Source organism: Anoplolepis gracilipes, chromosome 14 (assembly GCF_047496725.1).
Source record: "Anoplolepis gracilipes chromosome 14, ASM4749672v1, whole genome shotgun sequence".
Classification (NCBI taxonomy): domain Eukaryota; kingdom Metazoa; phylum Arthropoda; class Insecta; order Hymenoptera; family Formicidae; genus Anoplolepis; species Anoplolepis gracilipes.
In genome coordinates this window covers 8,201,127-8,217,384 of record NC_132983.1, presented here as the reverse complement: position 1 = coordinate 8,217,384, position 16,258 = coordinate 8,201,127, and the positions used below count along the sequence as shown (strand labels likewise).

The 16,258-nt window shown below is 26.1% G+C and overlaps 1 protein-coding gene across 1 annotated transcript; it reads left to right on the top strand.

Annotated features, from left to right (window-relative positions):
* Nucleotides 1-7,742: 7,742 nt before the first annotated feature.
* On the top strand, nucleotides 7,743-14,828 carry LOC140673143 (cytochrome P450 4C1-like). The gene is made up of 11 exons (XM_072905838.1): nucleotides 7,743-7,854; nucleotides 8,858-9,080; nucleotides 10,687-10,869; nucleotides 11,137-11,230; nucleotides 12,071-12,173; nucleotides 12,363-12,462; nucleotides 12,681-12,787; nucleotides 12,896-12,964; nucleotides 13,437-13,605; nucleotides 14,017-14,196; nucleotides 14,274-14,828. The coding sequence occupies exons 2-11, from the start codon at nucleotides 8,927-8,929 to the stop codon at nucleotides 14,468-14,470; spliced, it is 1,356 nt and encodes a 451-aa protein (XP_072761939.1). The 5' UTR covers nucleotides 7,743-7,854; nucleotides 8,858-8,926; the 3' UTR covers nucleotides 14,471-14,828.
* Nucleotides 14,829-16,258: the final 1,430 nt, after the last annotated feature.

The following is a 16,258-nucleotide window of genomic DNA, read 5'->3' as shown; positions in this document are numbered from 1 at the left end:
ACAACTTTTTAACCTCATAATGGATAGTATAATTGGAAAAGTATGCGAGACGAACTACGGCTAAACATAGGAGACAAACGGCTTAACATCATATGTTACGCGGATGACAGTTTTGATCGCGTATAACGAAAACGATCTACAGCGATTGACACAAACTTTCAGCGAGGAAGCAGAAAATGTTGGTATGGAAATCTCGACAGCCAAAACTAAAACATTGGTAATAGCAAAAGAGCCAATAAGATGCAAAATCGTAATAAACGGGAAGATAATCGAACAAGTAACAGAGTTCATTTACCTGGGATCAATCATTTCGGCTTACGGAGATCTGAAGAACATCGTAAAGGACCACGTCAACAAATCAGCTAGAATAGCAGGGACGTTAAGAACTATCATATGGAAAAACAATTGCATATCTAAAAAGAATAAAGTCAGGATATATAAGACATGCGTGAGACCAGTATTGACTTATACTGCAGAAACAAGAGCGGATACTACCCTGACAAAAAGACTTTGCCGTACATGCGAGATGAAAGTGCTCAGAACCATCACAGGAAACACACTGATAAACCACAGGAGAAGCAATGACATCCACGAGGAGTGCAATACGGAGGACGTGGTCAGATGAATCAGAGCACGAAGAAGAGAATGGAACGAACACGTGTCCAGAATGGAGGATGAGAGACTAGCAAAAGTTGTGAAAAACGGGAAGCCGAACACCAATCGATCACCAGGGCGCCCGCACAAGCGATGGATAGCTGGACATCTATATCCCAGGAGGAGAACCGAAATGGGTGAAACAAGCCTTTAGGCTTTCGTAAAGAAGAAGAAGAAGAAGAAGATATATATATATATAATGCTGGGACGTTATATATATACGATTACCGATAGCTAACCAGCTCGAATCAATAAACATCACTGCGTATATTTTTTAACATATGTCAAAAAATATACGCAGTGATGCTTATTGAGCTGATAACTATCGGTAATCATATATAGAACAGAGTCCCAGTATTTAATCTTCATTAATTAAGACATTTTATTAAAACCATATTGAATAATAAACTCCTTATTAAGATTATATTAAATATTAAACTTTTTATTAAAATTTTATTTAAATTAAATTAAATTGTATAAATTGGACTTAATAAAATATAATATAATCTTATTAAATTTAATAAATTATTAATATAATCTACTTAGAAAAGAAAGGTTTTGCTCTGTTCTTATATAGAACGTATAAAGTATTTATAAGGATTCTTTATTAAATCCTTATAAATAATTTATAAAATTCTTATTAAGCTCTATATTTAGAACATATTAATTTTTTTTTCACGGGAACCTAGTGTAATCCAAACTGCAACAAGCAGAGTAGAGTCAAGTGCGAACCGCTAATACCGACGACGTTCGAGAGTGAAGGACCAATCCTCACCAACGTCGCAGACAACGACAGGAAGGAACCGCCATCGCTATCATAGGCAATAACGACGCCTTGCACCACTGTACTTGGGTGAAAATATAATATATTTTCTAACAACTACATAAGTTTGAATTATTAAACAAAGACGTCTCCCTGCGTCCTGGCTTCTGCCCTCCTTCGCGGATCTCGAACTCAGTGCCGTACCGCGGCACAACATTCCAATTAATCACAAATAGCCGTTTAAAATTAGCACGGATATCATGTAAGAATATAAAAAGTTGATAAATTGCAAGAATGATGGAAAATGATTACGCATATTATACGTTCAATATTATCGAGAAAATATACATTGTATATGTAAACATATTGCGCGATTTTTTGTCTTGGAACACACAAATGTATTCCTCTCATCTTTTATTACCTTGAGCGATCAATTGGACGGTGATATTTCAAAAATAAAGTACTGAAAAAATGATAAGAAAATTAATAATTAAAATGATAAATATATGCCTTCAATCTGCCTTGGTTAATAAGAAACTTATGAGCAAATGATAACAGACTATACTATAGTTATCGAGAATTAAGATGAATAATTCAATTTTGAAAACTTTAAACGCATAATGTCTCCATTTTTTGCTAATGTATGGTTGGTAACAGTTGGTAACAGAGAGTAAAAAGAATTACTAGGAAAAGGAAAAGAAGGAAGAGATATTTCTAAAAAAGAGTCGGATTTTGTGAGAAATATAACCATTACAGATTGAAAACAGAATTTGATCGTTCTTTTTTATGTTAATTATAACAACAATACATAAACAATATTTTTGGGAGTTTTAAATAACATCTTGAGTAGATAAAATATAAAAATAAAAAATATTCAAGATTAGATAAAATATAAAATATTTATCTTTCAATGATCTCACCTCTCCATACTTTTGCATGTACGTATAAAATTTAATTAAAATTAAAAGACAAAGGCGAGTATCAAGCAACAAATAACAATCCAGAATATGATTCTGCTCCGAATAATAATTTATACGCAGCATTTAGTTCAGGATATTTTTGATTATTAAATTTTAATAAGTCCAGTACTGATTAGATTTATAATAGATTTAATTAATATATTGTATATTTAATCGATAGTTCGAATAAATATACATCAAAAAATTTTTCTGATTGGAAATAGAAAAAGTATACATATTATACAAATTTATTCTTCTATTAGCATGTTTCAAGATATTGAAAATATTATATCCAATAAAGTGATCAAATAAATGAATGTGTATATTCTATGTTAAATATATTTTACGGTTATATCCTGTTTAGGGGAGGATGCTCTGATGTCCTTGATCTTGACATACATTGTCAAGGTCATCACCCTGAGTAACGCTTAAAAGATTTTAGCCATCGCTCGTTTACTAAAAAGTTACAAAAATTTTTTTAAATTGACGTTTTTTGTAATTATTTTATCAAATACTAAAAATTAAAAAAAATGTTTCAAATAAAAGTTGTAGGTCTCTTCAAAATACACATTTTATATCCTATCCATTTTTATTATATGAGTGATAGTTTTCGAGAAAAACAACAATAAAGACTCTAAACCTTATACAATATTAATTATAACATAATATATAATATAGTCCCACTGTATCCGCGCATACATTTTCCTATTCACATAACAAATGGGTTGGATTAGGTTATTTTTTCTGGAAGTGGAGCCCCCCGCAGAGGGGCGGAACCCACTGTATCCGCGCATACACTTTCTACACATATACTTTTCTATCCACACAACAAATGGGTTGGATTAGGTTATTTTTTTTGAAAGTGGAGCCCCCCGCAGAAAGGCGGAACCCACTGTGCCTGCGCGTAGACTTTCTATGCGTGAAAAGTGTATGCGTGGATACAGAGGGTTCCGCCCCCCTGCGGGGGGCTTCACTTAAAAAGAAATAATCTAACCCAAACCATTTGTTGTGTGGGTAGGAAAGTGTATGCGCGGATACAGTGAGACTATATTATATATGATATTATAATTAATATTGTATGAGGTTTATAGTTTTTATCGTTGTTTTTCTCGAAAACTATCACTCGTATAATAAAAATGGATAGGATATAAAACGTGTATTTTGAAGAGACTTACAACTTTTATTTGAAACATTTTTTTTAATTTTCAGTATTTGATAAAATAATTGCAAAAAACGTCAATTTTTGTATGTAACTTTTTAGTAAACAACGAGCGACGGCTAAAACCTTTTAAGCGTTACTGAGGATGATGACCTTGACAACATATGTCAAGGTCAAAGACATCGGAGCATTCTCCCTTAAACAGGATATTTACCTATTTTACTTTTAATTAATTTTTAATTACTTTTTGATATTTTTCTTCTTTATATCTTTTTAACATTTTCGTATCTTTGAATTTTAATATTTTCATTATATAAAATTTTTAACATTTCAGAAACATGTTAAAATTGTATAGTGCTCGTGTCTCTTTATTTTTATTAAACGTAATTTTCAAAAATTATAACATTATTTTTGCAGAAAGGAAAGCGGATTTAAATAATATTAAGTACATTTTAGCAACATATATATTTTTGCACAATATTGGAGAACATTTGAGCTTGCTATTATACATTTAAACGTAAAATTAGCATGTCTATTTATAACGCAAAATGTTTTTCTAAATAAATGTATTTTAAGTGTAAAATCTGATATTATAGGTTTATGCAATTAACAAAAATAAGCACAGAATAAATTCAGAACTTTAGAAAAAAGAAGATGCTTATGTGAGACATGAAATAAATATTACAGATTTTTTGATAAAAACAGAACTTTGCTCGCTTTTTTTAATTACTTTATAATTAAAATTTTTTTAAAATTCTGTTTTAAAAATGCTACATGACACATAAATTTAGTATTTTCTTGAAAGTTCTAAATAATATTGTGGATAAATAAAATATAATGTATTTATCTTTCCCTTGATCTCATCTTTCGATACTTTCACGTGTAGATAAAATTTAATCAAGAAATATACAGAGGCCTCGAGCAGCAAATAACAAAGCAGAATATGTAAAATATGTAGAATTTATTATTAGCTCATCTAATTCAGAGTACTTTAGATTATCGGATTTTAATAATATTGTCAGATACTATGACCGCAATTATAAAATGTTCCAATTTCTTGTTAGGTTTACCCATCAATTATTTACCTATTGTAGATAAATATTAATAACTGTTATTTTATCTATTGATAAAGTTTATATCTACAAGTTAAATTGTTATTATCAAAAGGTAATTTTATTCAGTGGTTAAAGTAGTGAATAAAATTATCTTTTGGTAATAATTTAATCCGTAAGTATGATATTTACCTAAGTGATTGATGAATAAACCTACTAAGAAGTTAAAATAACCGGTTCTTTCTTGATAGATCTAACATATATAAATTAAAAAATTTCGCTGATTAGAAATTAAGAGAGGTACAAATTATTCTTTTTTTAGCATGTTTAAATACATTCAAGATAATTACATTCAATAAAGTAATCTATAATAAGTGATTATGTATTTTCTACATTAAATATATTTTACTCTAATTAAATTTACTTTTGCGATCTCTTTTTTATATATAATTTTTATAAATTTTATAAATTTTATATCTTTATTATATAACATTTCTAATATTTTGAGAACAATGTTAAATGAAATAAAAATTAAATTAAATTTTTTAGTACCCTCTTTTTATTTTTAATAGATGCAATTTTTAAAATTATAACTTTATTTTTGCATATAGAAAAACAAATTAAAACAATAATATAATATATACATTTTTGCAACATACTTTAGCATAACAATTTTTTTGACGTTGACTCGACACTTTGTTTATTATTACGTAGTTGCTAACGTCAGTCTTTTATTGACATAAACTCGACTTATTATGATATATTATTATTATGACATTGATTAATGATATATAAATGTAGATGCAAAACTTATGTTTAACAAATATGAACTAAGATCCTTGTAAACTCTTATAATGGCATTTTATCATTTTGTCGCCATTTTGCGTAAAACAATGATTGTCGATACTAATCAGTGAACTTTGTTCTGGCTAAAATGAATGACAGGGCAATGGTAATAAATTAAATCTGTTGATTTGACAAGCAAAATTCATAGAAATCAAGATTTTATTCTTCTTATCTCACTTATTATACCAAATTTTTATACGCTTATTAAGTAAAAGTCTATAATTTGTTAAAAAAGAGAAGATGAGGTTTCTGACAAAGAAAGTAGCATAAGTGTCTTCTTTCTGTCTTAATAAGCTTTGGATATGTTATCTAAATCAAAATATGAAATGTTACTTCTATTAAAATGGAATTTTCAAGATAATAGCAGCACACATGAGCATTTGTGGATATTTTTAATGATAATTTGTAGCGAGATACTAAACTGCCAAATGTGCGTCCTGGACTGACTTTTCAATAAAAATAAAAATTGATTAGAAAAAATAAAATTATTCTGCTTACATACTATTTATATCGATGTTTCCGTTATTATTAATATTTCGATTTTGAAAAAGATTTTAAACGAGAACGATCGCTATTTTAAATCAATAGTTTAAATTTTGGATCATATTTTTCAATAGTTCTACGATCATTTTTACCTTCTCAAATAAAAATATATATCAAAATGTATAGTAAATGTTTACTTTAATTTACAGATGTCGGATGGTTTTTATTTTTACATATACATTTCTAGGTAATACATCATCCGAATTGACGCTCTCGTTTGGTTCCTAAAAATTTGCGATTTTGAAGTGTCATAATTTCGACAAAATTGCATAAAAATTTACTTGATTTTATCACTACTTGAATATGTTATAAGAGAAATTGTTTTTCGAGAATAATTCTCGGCAAGAATAAAATGGGAAAAGGCATTGGTTTAAAAGACATAACAAATTAAAGTTTCATAATTTTAATGCTTTTCTTTAGATATAAACTGATATTACAAACAATAAAGTTTTATTAATATTTTAGTAAACGTGCGGTGATTTGAATATTAAAAACAGAAATAGGTTGGAAAATTAGGTTATTTCTTCTGTATTAGAGAGTGCAAGGAGGAGATGTAGGCAGAATCTCTCCCATGCCTATATATTTACTTTATGATAAAAATTTGGAAACATATGTCAAGGTTAAAATCATTTAGATAAACTTCTTTTTCTAAAAATATTATTTTTATAATATTTTAAATTCGCGTATTTTAGGAACCAAAAGAGAACGTTACGAAATTCGAACGACCCCAAAAAAATGAATTTATTATAATTATATGTAATTATATCTGAAATTTGGCGCGATTTGACCATATATAATATGTCCATATATAATTAAATCTGAAATTTGACGCGATATAATTTGATCATATATAATAATATCTGAAATTTGGCATGATATGATCTTATAAAAATAAGCTATAATTATATAAATAAAGATATAATTATATAATGATATAAAAATATAATTACATTCAGCTGGATCTGTTTTCATATATAATTATTTTAAAATTTAACGAAATATGATTATATAAAGATATAGTCACATAAGATCATATTGCACCATTTTTCGGATATTATATATGATCATATAAAATTACACATATGGTCAGATCTTTTCATATCTAATTATATATGTTTACATCTGACCATGTTAAATTCTTTTTTTCTCGGGATCTATTATCTCGGGATTTATTAATTAGGAATATATCTTCTATAACATATATAAAACTGAAAACAATCCGAGTGCAAGTAAACATTTATCAAATGTGTTGTTTTGTACAATAGTAAATATGCATAAGTACTACCTCAAAGAAAACTCTTTTTTTTTTTATTGTTATCAACAAAACTAGTGCGAAGATAGTACGTACAAGTGTTTTTACGAAGGCGCAAGTCTTTTTATAAGTTTGAAAAAATAAAAAAATTACATAAATAAATTTATTCATCATCATTCGTAAGATCTTCAAAAAAAGTTGAAAAAAAAAAAAAACATGTATATTAGTTAGTTTCATAACACACACACACACACACGCACGCACGCACGCACGCACGCACGCACGCACGCACGCACGCACGCACGCACGCACGCGCGCACGCACGGGGGGGGCACACATGCATATTTACTATTGTTTTTAATCAAATACGATTTAACTTACCTCTTAAGAGATGAGATCACTATTATTATTATTCTTATTATTGTAATACGCTTTGATTATTATAAGTATTTATAATACGTCCTTGAGATATTATAAGTATAAGCCTCGGATGTGCATTGTCAGTTTGCGGAGATTTGTTTTCCTGGCACATGTATCTACTTAAGAAAACTTGCAATATTCCATTCAAAACATTTTAAACATTTGAGTAGCGTTTCAATTAAACGTCGCTTCAAAGAATTGATCAGGTAATTTTGGACAGTACTTATTTATATAAAATAACACTTTATAACATTTTATTGTAACATTTGAAAAATTTTGATTAATAATATAATTAGTATAAACGCATGATTTTTACACATAAATTTTCTTTAATACCACAAGTTGTTAACTTTGATTAATTATTATAATCTTATTAAATGCATATTATATTATTTTTGCGCAAATGTGTAACAATTAGGTAAACAAAAGAGAAAACGCTGTTAAACAATTGTGATAATTATATAATTTGTATATTATATGAAAATACAATGTGTTTGTGTGTGTAGCGTGATAATAAATTTGATAAAAATCACATAAAATTTTCCAATTAATTTCTTGTTTATGTTAAAGTGTGCGAAATCTTAATTAAATAATTCTGTTTATTATACAGCAATTCTTTATTTTTGCTTAGCAGTAAAAATAGATTTAAAATAGATACGCAAACACAAATTTGTAGAACTCAATTTTAAACGGACATTATGGTGTGATCGCTTAAGAGCATTTCTTTTCACAATTATAGAATAAATAAAATTATTAATAATGCTAAAATAACTGATACATTTTTTAAGTAATTAAGTAAAAATAATGCTCGATCTAATTATGATACTATTAATCACTAATCAGATTTTAAATGAAATCTTAAGAAATTATATCTTATAAATAGAAACATAATTATAAACAATAACTGATAAAATTTTTTTTATTTAATTTACACAAGTGATATATTTTTCATTTTAATAAATAATTCATCACACTATTTATAACTCTTCATAGTTATTAACTATATAAAATATATAGAATTAAGGTATTATAATTCAATGATTATTCTCTCTTTCTTTGTCCCTCTCTTTCACTTTCTTTTTCTCTTTCGTTGTCTCTTTCTCTCTTTCTTTCTCTCCCTTTCTTTCTTAGCATATTTAGAATATCAAGACAATTGTGACAGTTTTGTTGTAAAACAAATATCATTTATTTTTTCACATGCAATCCAAGGATCATAGAAACAGAAAGTTAAAAAGATAAAGCTTAACTAACTGGTCAAGAATATCACGTCAAGAAACAATGTTTATCACCATATTGTTATTATTCATGTTTATTTTATTGGTGTATAATTATTATGTGCATCATGGAAGAAACGGTCGACTTATTAATCTTATACCAGGACCACCGGGCCTTCCGATTCTTGGTAATCTATTGCAATTCCATGTTTCAGCAGGCAAGATTAAAATTTTTAATTTATTTACATTAATTGGCAAACTATCCGTCATTCGTGCACACATGTAAATAAAAATTAAGTTCATAAAATCTCTGCTTTGGAACATATGCCTATCAATATTTATTGCATGCAGATTACTCATCTCAGCACTTCTTTTACAATATCCATATTCAATTCAGTTCTTATGATTAGTTTGTTTGTAGCATATCTGAGAATAAAGGTAAAGTAACATTAAAAAAAAATGATAAAGTTAATACCTTAAAATTTTTTATACTGATGTTTTTAATATATTTTTCAGAAGAGCTAATGAAACTGTTGTTTAAATTCACTGATTACTATTATCCCATTTTTAAAGGTTGGCTTAGTTTTATACCTATTGTATTTATCCATAATCCAGATGATTTTGAGGTAATAAGGAAATTCATTTCTCTGTGGACGTATTTTCTATAGACATAATTACGAGACTTAAAAAAAAAGATTCTTAAAAGATAAAAAGAAGGAACATTAATATTCGAAAAATTTAAATAAATATTTGAGATATGCTTAATAAATTATTTGTGTATTTAAGATGAAGTAATATAAACTGATGTTTCTTTTGTAACATGTTTTCGATAATTTCAGACTATATTAAGTAGCACTAAGCACATTGAGAAAAGTCATTTTTATGATTTGTTACTTCCCTGATTAGGCAAAGGTCTTCTTATCAACTCAGGTAACGTAATGACATTAACATTTAAGCGCACATACGTACTCTTTACTATTACAGTCTGTTATCGATCTGTCTCCATAACAGAAAATCTAATAAAATGTTACAATTAGACTCAAATATTATCTTATACAATTAAATAATAAACTTATACAACTTCATTGTTATAAAAACCAATAAATTTAAAAGAAATTTATTACAAGTAAAGATTATAACGATGGATAATTTCGCTGTGATACACGCATTCTCAAGCAAATATAGCAGTAATATCTTAATTAAAGATTATTAATTAAATTATAAACATTATCACACGAGGGCACGTAATATACTTTTAATAAATTATTTTTATTTCCCAATTCATAAAACTTTAATTATAAAATTTTATGTTAATATTTGTTAATTCTTTTACAGTTTTATCAAAAAAAAGTTTCATAAAAATGTTTAAAAGATTATAAATATGAATTTTACAATAAAACAAAATAAATTTAAGATAATTAACTCTTGCTCCGTATTGTTATTTTGGCACCATCTAACCGTACAGATAGGGCAGCGTATTTTCGATAAGTTTATATTAATAAACTTATCGAAAATACGATGTAAAAGTGTTTTAAAAAAATCTGAAAAAATTTATATACTTTCTTTGAGCATACTAAATAAAGACTAAAATTATCAATTTGAAAAATAATATACTCAAATATATTATTTTATGATTATTCGTTTTCGAAAAATTGATGTTAGAAAAATCACGAACAAAAATGATCCATTAATACGGAATAAAGGTTAATATATTGTTTAAAATTGATCAATTAAACATTATAATGGAAGAGAAAATACAATTTTATATAATATTATTAAAATTTATTTATCATATAATTTTATGTCATATTGTTTTTGTTTTAGGCACTAAGTGGCAAACACGGCGAAAGATATTAACACCTACATTTCATTTCAGTATATTGAATCAGTTTGTTAATATCTTGATCAAAGAGAGCAATTGCATAACAAATTCGTTAAAAGATGCTGGAGGAATAGTTGTAAAGGATTTATCATTTGTTAGCGAATATACATTAAATGCGATATGCGGTAAGAATTCTGAAAAATCCTTATTGTTTTGTGTTATATGTAGAAATTTTATTATATATAATTATCTCCATAACAACCATTCTACATAATAACCATAGCTTATGGATAAAAAGATAGTTCATTCTCATGCACATTATCAATGCTGCGATAAAGATAGGTACATATATAGTATCTGATTTTTTTATACTCAAAGCTATTTATGAAATATATTACAATAAATCTTTGATTGTATAATATTTTTGTTTTATATGATCAATGCACTCATAGAAACTGCCATGGGCATCTCTCTGCAAAACTTCGGCGAGTTCCAGCAACACTATCGAAATGCGATTCACACCATTATGGAACTGACGATTTATAGGTAATTTATATATAGTAAACAATTGTGTGATCCCCCTTTATGTTGTAATTATGTAATATATGTATGCAATTTGAAAAATAGTTTAATTATTTATTTTTTTAGTCATGTGAAGGTAAAAATAGTATAAACAATTAGTGTAAAACATAAATTCTGTTTACCGGCTATTAGTAATCCATATATTGTACGTGCCCGACTAAATGTTTAATTTCAAAATATTGTTTGCTATTTTTAAATTTTTAAAATATTAAAAATATTAAAAAATTAAAAATTAAAAAAATTAATTGTACAATGAAATTTATAGATAAATTACATTTACATCAAAGAATATATATTAATCTAATTTAGCAAAAACAAATGGCTAATGTTTTAGGAAATACTTCATATGTTTTTCGTAATATACCCGGTAAAAAATTTCTTATATATAATTATATATAACAATATAAAAGTATATAGAAATATATAAAATTCTGTATAAGTTATGTATAGTTATGTATAGTATGCATAATTTTGTATTATCGTTGACTGACATCTAGCCAACATTAATATAAAATTATATATAAATATACAATAAGTCATATATTATTATATATAATTAAACATAACTTATATAAAATTTTATATATTTCTATATAATTTTATATTGTCATATATATCATATATGGTCATATATATCCTATATGATTATACATAATAAATTTTCTACCGGGTAGTTAAATTTTATTTATATTTTCTATGATTACTTAAAGTTTACTTTAAATATTTATGCTAACCTTAAATAAAATAAAGTTGTTACAAAATTATTTTATTAAAATTATATAATTTTATTGAATTACGTTTTAGAGGATTTAGGCCATGGTTCTATAACGATTTATTATTCTCTTTATCGCCACAAGGAAGAAAGCAAAAAAAAGTTTTGAAAATATTGCACGGATTTACGGAAAAGGTGTGTTTTAAATCATTTTGTTTTAATCCTTTAAACTCTCTTTTTTGTATAATATTACAATAAATCTCATAATCTTTGTATCACAAGATTACATGATGTTATTAATATTTATGCTACAGTACAATGTGTTATTACTATTAAATATAAAAAAATTATTTTAAAAATTTAATATCATACTTGTATGTGTAGATCATTGCGGAAAGAAAACTTTATCACGAACGCACCAATGGTCGGTACTTGAAAAACCTTGAAAGTGACAAAGAAATAGATGATGTCGAAGTGTTTGAAAGTATGTAAGAGATCAGCTTCTAATTTAAGCTTGTTTGCACAATCTAAAATTATTGTTGTAGTATTTGTACAAAATATACGTAATGAAATATAGCATATGTCTGTCGTAAATTAAATCATTATTATTTCTAATAGAGGTTGATCTTTATATAAGAACAATGTTAATTAAAGAATGCAATAATGAGATTGAGCTAATATGCTGTTTTTGTTTCTAAAAAGTTAAAAAAAAGCGGCTAGCCATGTTGGACCTTTTAATAGCGGCATCTCGAGAAGGTTTATTAACTGATTCGGACATTAGAGAGGAAGTCGATACCTTAATGTTTGCAGTACGCATCAGTATAATTTCTTTTTTAATTTAATATATCTAAGCATGTATAATGATATTATATACATGCATAATATAATAATACAATAATAAGTGATGATGATTACAGGGTCACGATACCATAACGAGGGCTGTAATGTTTACTTTATTATTATTAGCTGAGCACAAAGATATCCAGGTACTTTTTTTCAATATTATTGCGATATATTATTTAAATGTCAAACGGAAACATATAAAAGATTGATAAATTAAGAAAAAAACTCCTTCACAGAATTGATATTTTTTGTTTCATTTTACAAAAAATTGAAAAAACTAACAAAAAAAAAATTTCACTAAAAATATAAAAAAATACTACAATTGTTAAATTTATAAATGAAAAGTACAATGACAATTGTGGAACATGAAATTTAGAAAAGAGTGAATTAAAAGTATGCTAAAGTAAAACTAGAGGATTGTAAATAAATACGTGATAACGCAGAGTTATTGAAACTTGCTTATTTTGGTTTGTTTATTTTTATATTTTTGCAGCAAAACATAGAAAATTTATTTTGATTTTATTAGGAATTATTAATATTATTAAAAATTTATTTGTGTGCATGAACATAAAAATCAGAATATTAAACAGTACAGTTTAAATATTATCAACACAGGAGCGTGTAAGGGTTGAAATCGATAGTGTGGTGCAAGAGAACGGAGGGAAACTTACAATGAAGGCGTTGCAAAATTTATCATATTTAGAGAGATGTTTAAAGGAATCACTACGTTTGTATCCCAGCGCATTTTTCATATTACGAAACGCTGCGGAGGATGTAAAATTACGTAATTAATCACTGTCTTTTTGTATATATTTTGAACATGTCATATTTCATGGAGTATATATAAGTATATATAATATCAAGTAAAATAAGTTTAATTGCTTTAATATTCAAAAAATACAATATTATGTACATTTTATTTCTTTAAAATACTCGTACTTTTGTAAATTTTTATATTTTGTAATTATATAATATTTTTCAGATTCACATAAAATTCATATAAGATTATGTAATCCATTTTTTTATTGCACATTTTACATGTTATATTATATGATGTATATATTAATGAATGTAAAATTAGTTTAACTGCTTTAACATTTTAAAAGCATTGTGTACAATATTATGTACATTTTATTTATCAAAAAAATTTTTATTTTTGTAACAATATTTCATAATTTTATAATACGTCTTTCAGAGTCATATGTAGTACCTACTGGAACAACCATATGGCTTAATATCTGGGCAGTTCACAGAGATCCTAATTTTTGGCCAAATCCAGAAGTATTCGATCCGGATAGATTTTTGCCAGAAAGGATACAGAATCGTCATCCATATTCCTATATACCGTTCAGCGCAGGACCGAGGAATTGCATAGGTGAACTATTATTTTTGTTTCTGTTCGTGTCGACAATTTTTGATAGCGTCAATAATAGACTTTAAATTTTTTGATAGGTCAAAAATTCGCTCTGCTGGAGTTGAAGACAATAATAGCATCTTTGGTGCACAATTTTTACTTGGAACCCGTAGATTATTTAAAAAATATGCAGTTAAAGGCCGATTTATTACTTTGTCCTTCTCGTCCGTTTTATATGAAATTCATCTCAATTAATCACAAATATCCGTTTAAAATTGACACGGATATCATGTAAGTATGTATAAGAAGATGAATTGCAAAAATAATGGAAAATTATTACGCATACGTTCAACATTATCAAGAAAATATATATTACATATGTAAAAATGTTACGTGATTTCTTGTCCAGGAATATACAAATGTATTCCTCGCATCTCCTTTTCTTTATTTCTCGTGCGATCAATTGAACGGTGATATTTCAAAGATAGAGCACTGGGAACATCATAGGAAAATAATAATTAAATTGATAATTACATGCCTTAAATTAAAACGTATATTCTTTCCATTTTTTTGCCAACCTGCGGTTAACAACAGTCCAGAGTAAAAAGAATTATTAAAAAGAAAAAAACGAAAATTTTTCTGAATGAGAGTCGGATTTTGTGGGAAATACAACAATCACAGATTGAAAACAGAATTTGATCGTTCTTTTTTATGTTAATTATTACAACAATGCATAAACAGTATTTTTTGAGTTTTGAATAATCTCATAAGTAGATAAAATATAAAAATATAAAATATTCAAGATTAGATAAAATATAAAATATTTATCTTTCGGTGTTCTCATTTTTCCATATTTTCGCCTGTACGTATAAAATTTAATTAAAATTAAAAGACAAAGGCGAGTATCAAGCAACAATTAACAATCCAGAATATGATTCTGCTCCGAATAATAATTTATACGCAGCGAGCATTTAGTTCAGGATATTTTTGATTATTAAATTTTAATAATGTTAGAACTGATTAGATTTAAAATATATTTAATTGATATGTATATTTAATCGATAGCTCATATATAAATATATCAAAAAATTTTGCCGATTGGAAATAGAAAAAGTGTACATGTTATACAAATTTATTCTTTTATTAGCATGGTTCAAGATATTGAAAATGTTATATCCAATGAAGTGATTAAATAAATGAATTTGTACATTCTATGTTAAATATATTTTACTCTTAATTAATTTTTTATTATTTATTTATATTTCTCTTCTTTATATCTCTTTAACATCTTCAAATTTTTATATCTTCATTATATAACATTTTTAATATTTCAAAAACATATTATAATTATATAGTGCTCTTTATTTCTAATAAACGTAATTTTCAAAAGTTATAACATTATTTTTGCAGCAAAAGGAAAGTAGATTTAAATAATATATACATTTTAGCAAAATATATGTTTGCACAATGTTGGAAAAATATATGTTGCTAAAATGTATATATTATTTAAATCTGCTTTCCTTGCTGCAAAAATAATGTTATAACTTTTGAAAATTACGTTTATTAAAAATAAAGAGACATGCGCACTGTACAATTATAACATGTTTTTGAAATATTAAATATTTCATATAATGAAAATGTAAAAATTTGAAGATGTTAAAGAGATATAAAGAGGAGAAATATAAAAAAAAATAAAAAATTAATTAAGAATAAAATATATTTAACACAGAATATACAAATTCATTTATTTAATCACTTTATTTTTTACCTATTATACAATTCAAAGTTTATCGACATTATCAAAAATTATCGACAAGAGCAGAAACGAAAATAATAATTCACCTATGCAATTCCTCGGTCCTGCGCTTAACGGTAGGTATATAGGAATATGGAAAAAATTTGAGCTTGATATTATATACGTTTAAACGAAAACACATTTAAACATAATTATGTCTATTTTTAACACAAAATGCTTTTCGAAATAAATGTATTTTAAGTGTAAAATTTGATATTATAGGTTTATGTGATTAACGAAAATAAACACAGAATAAATTAAGAACCTTATAAAAAAGAAGATGCTTTT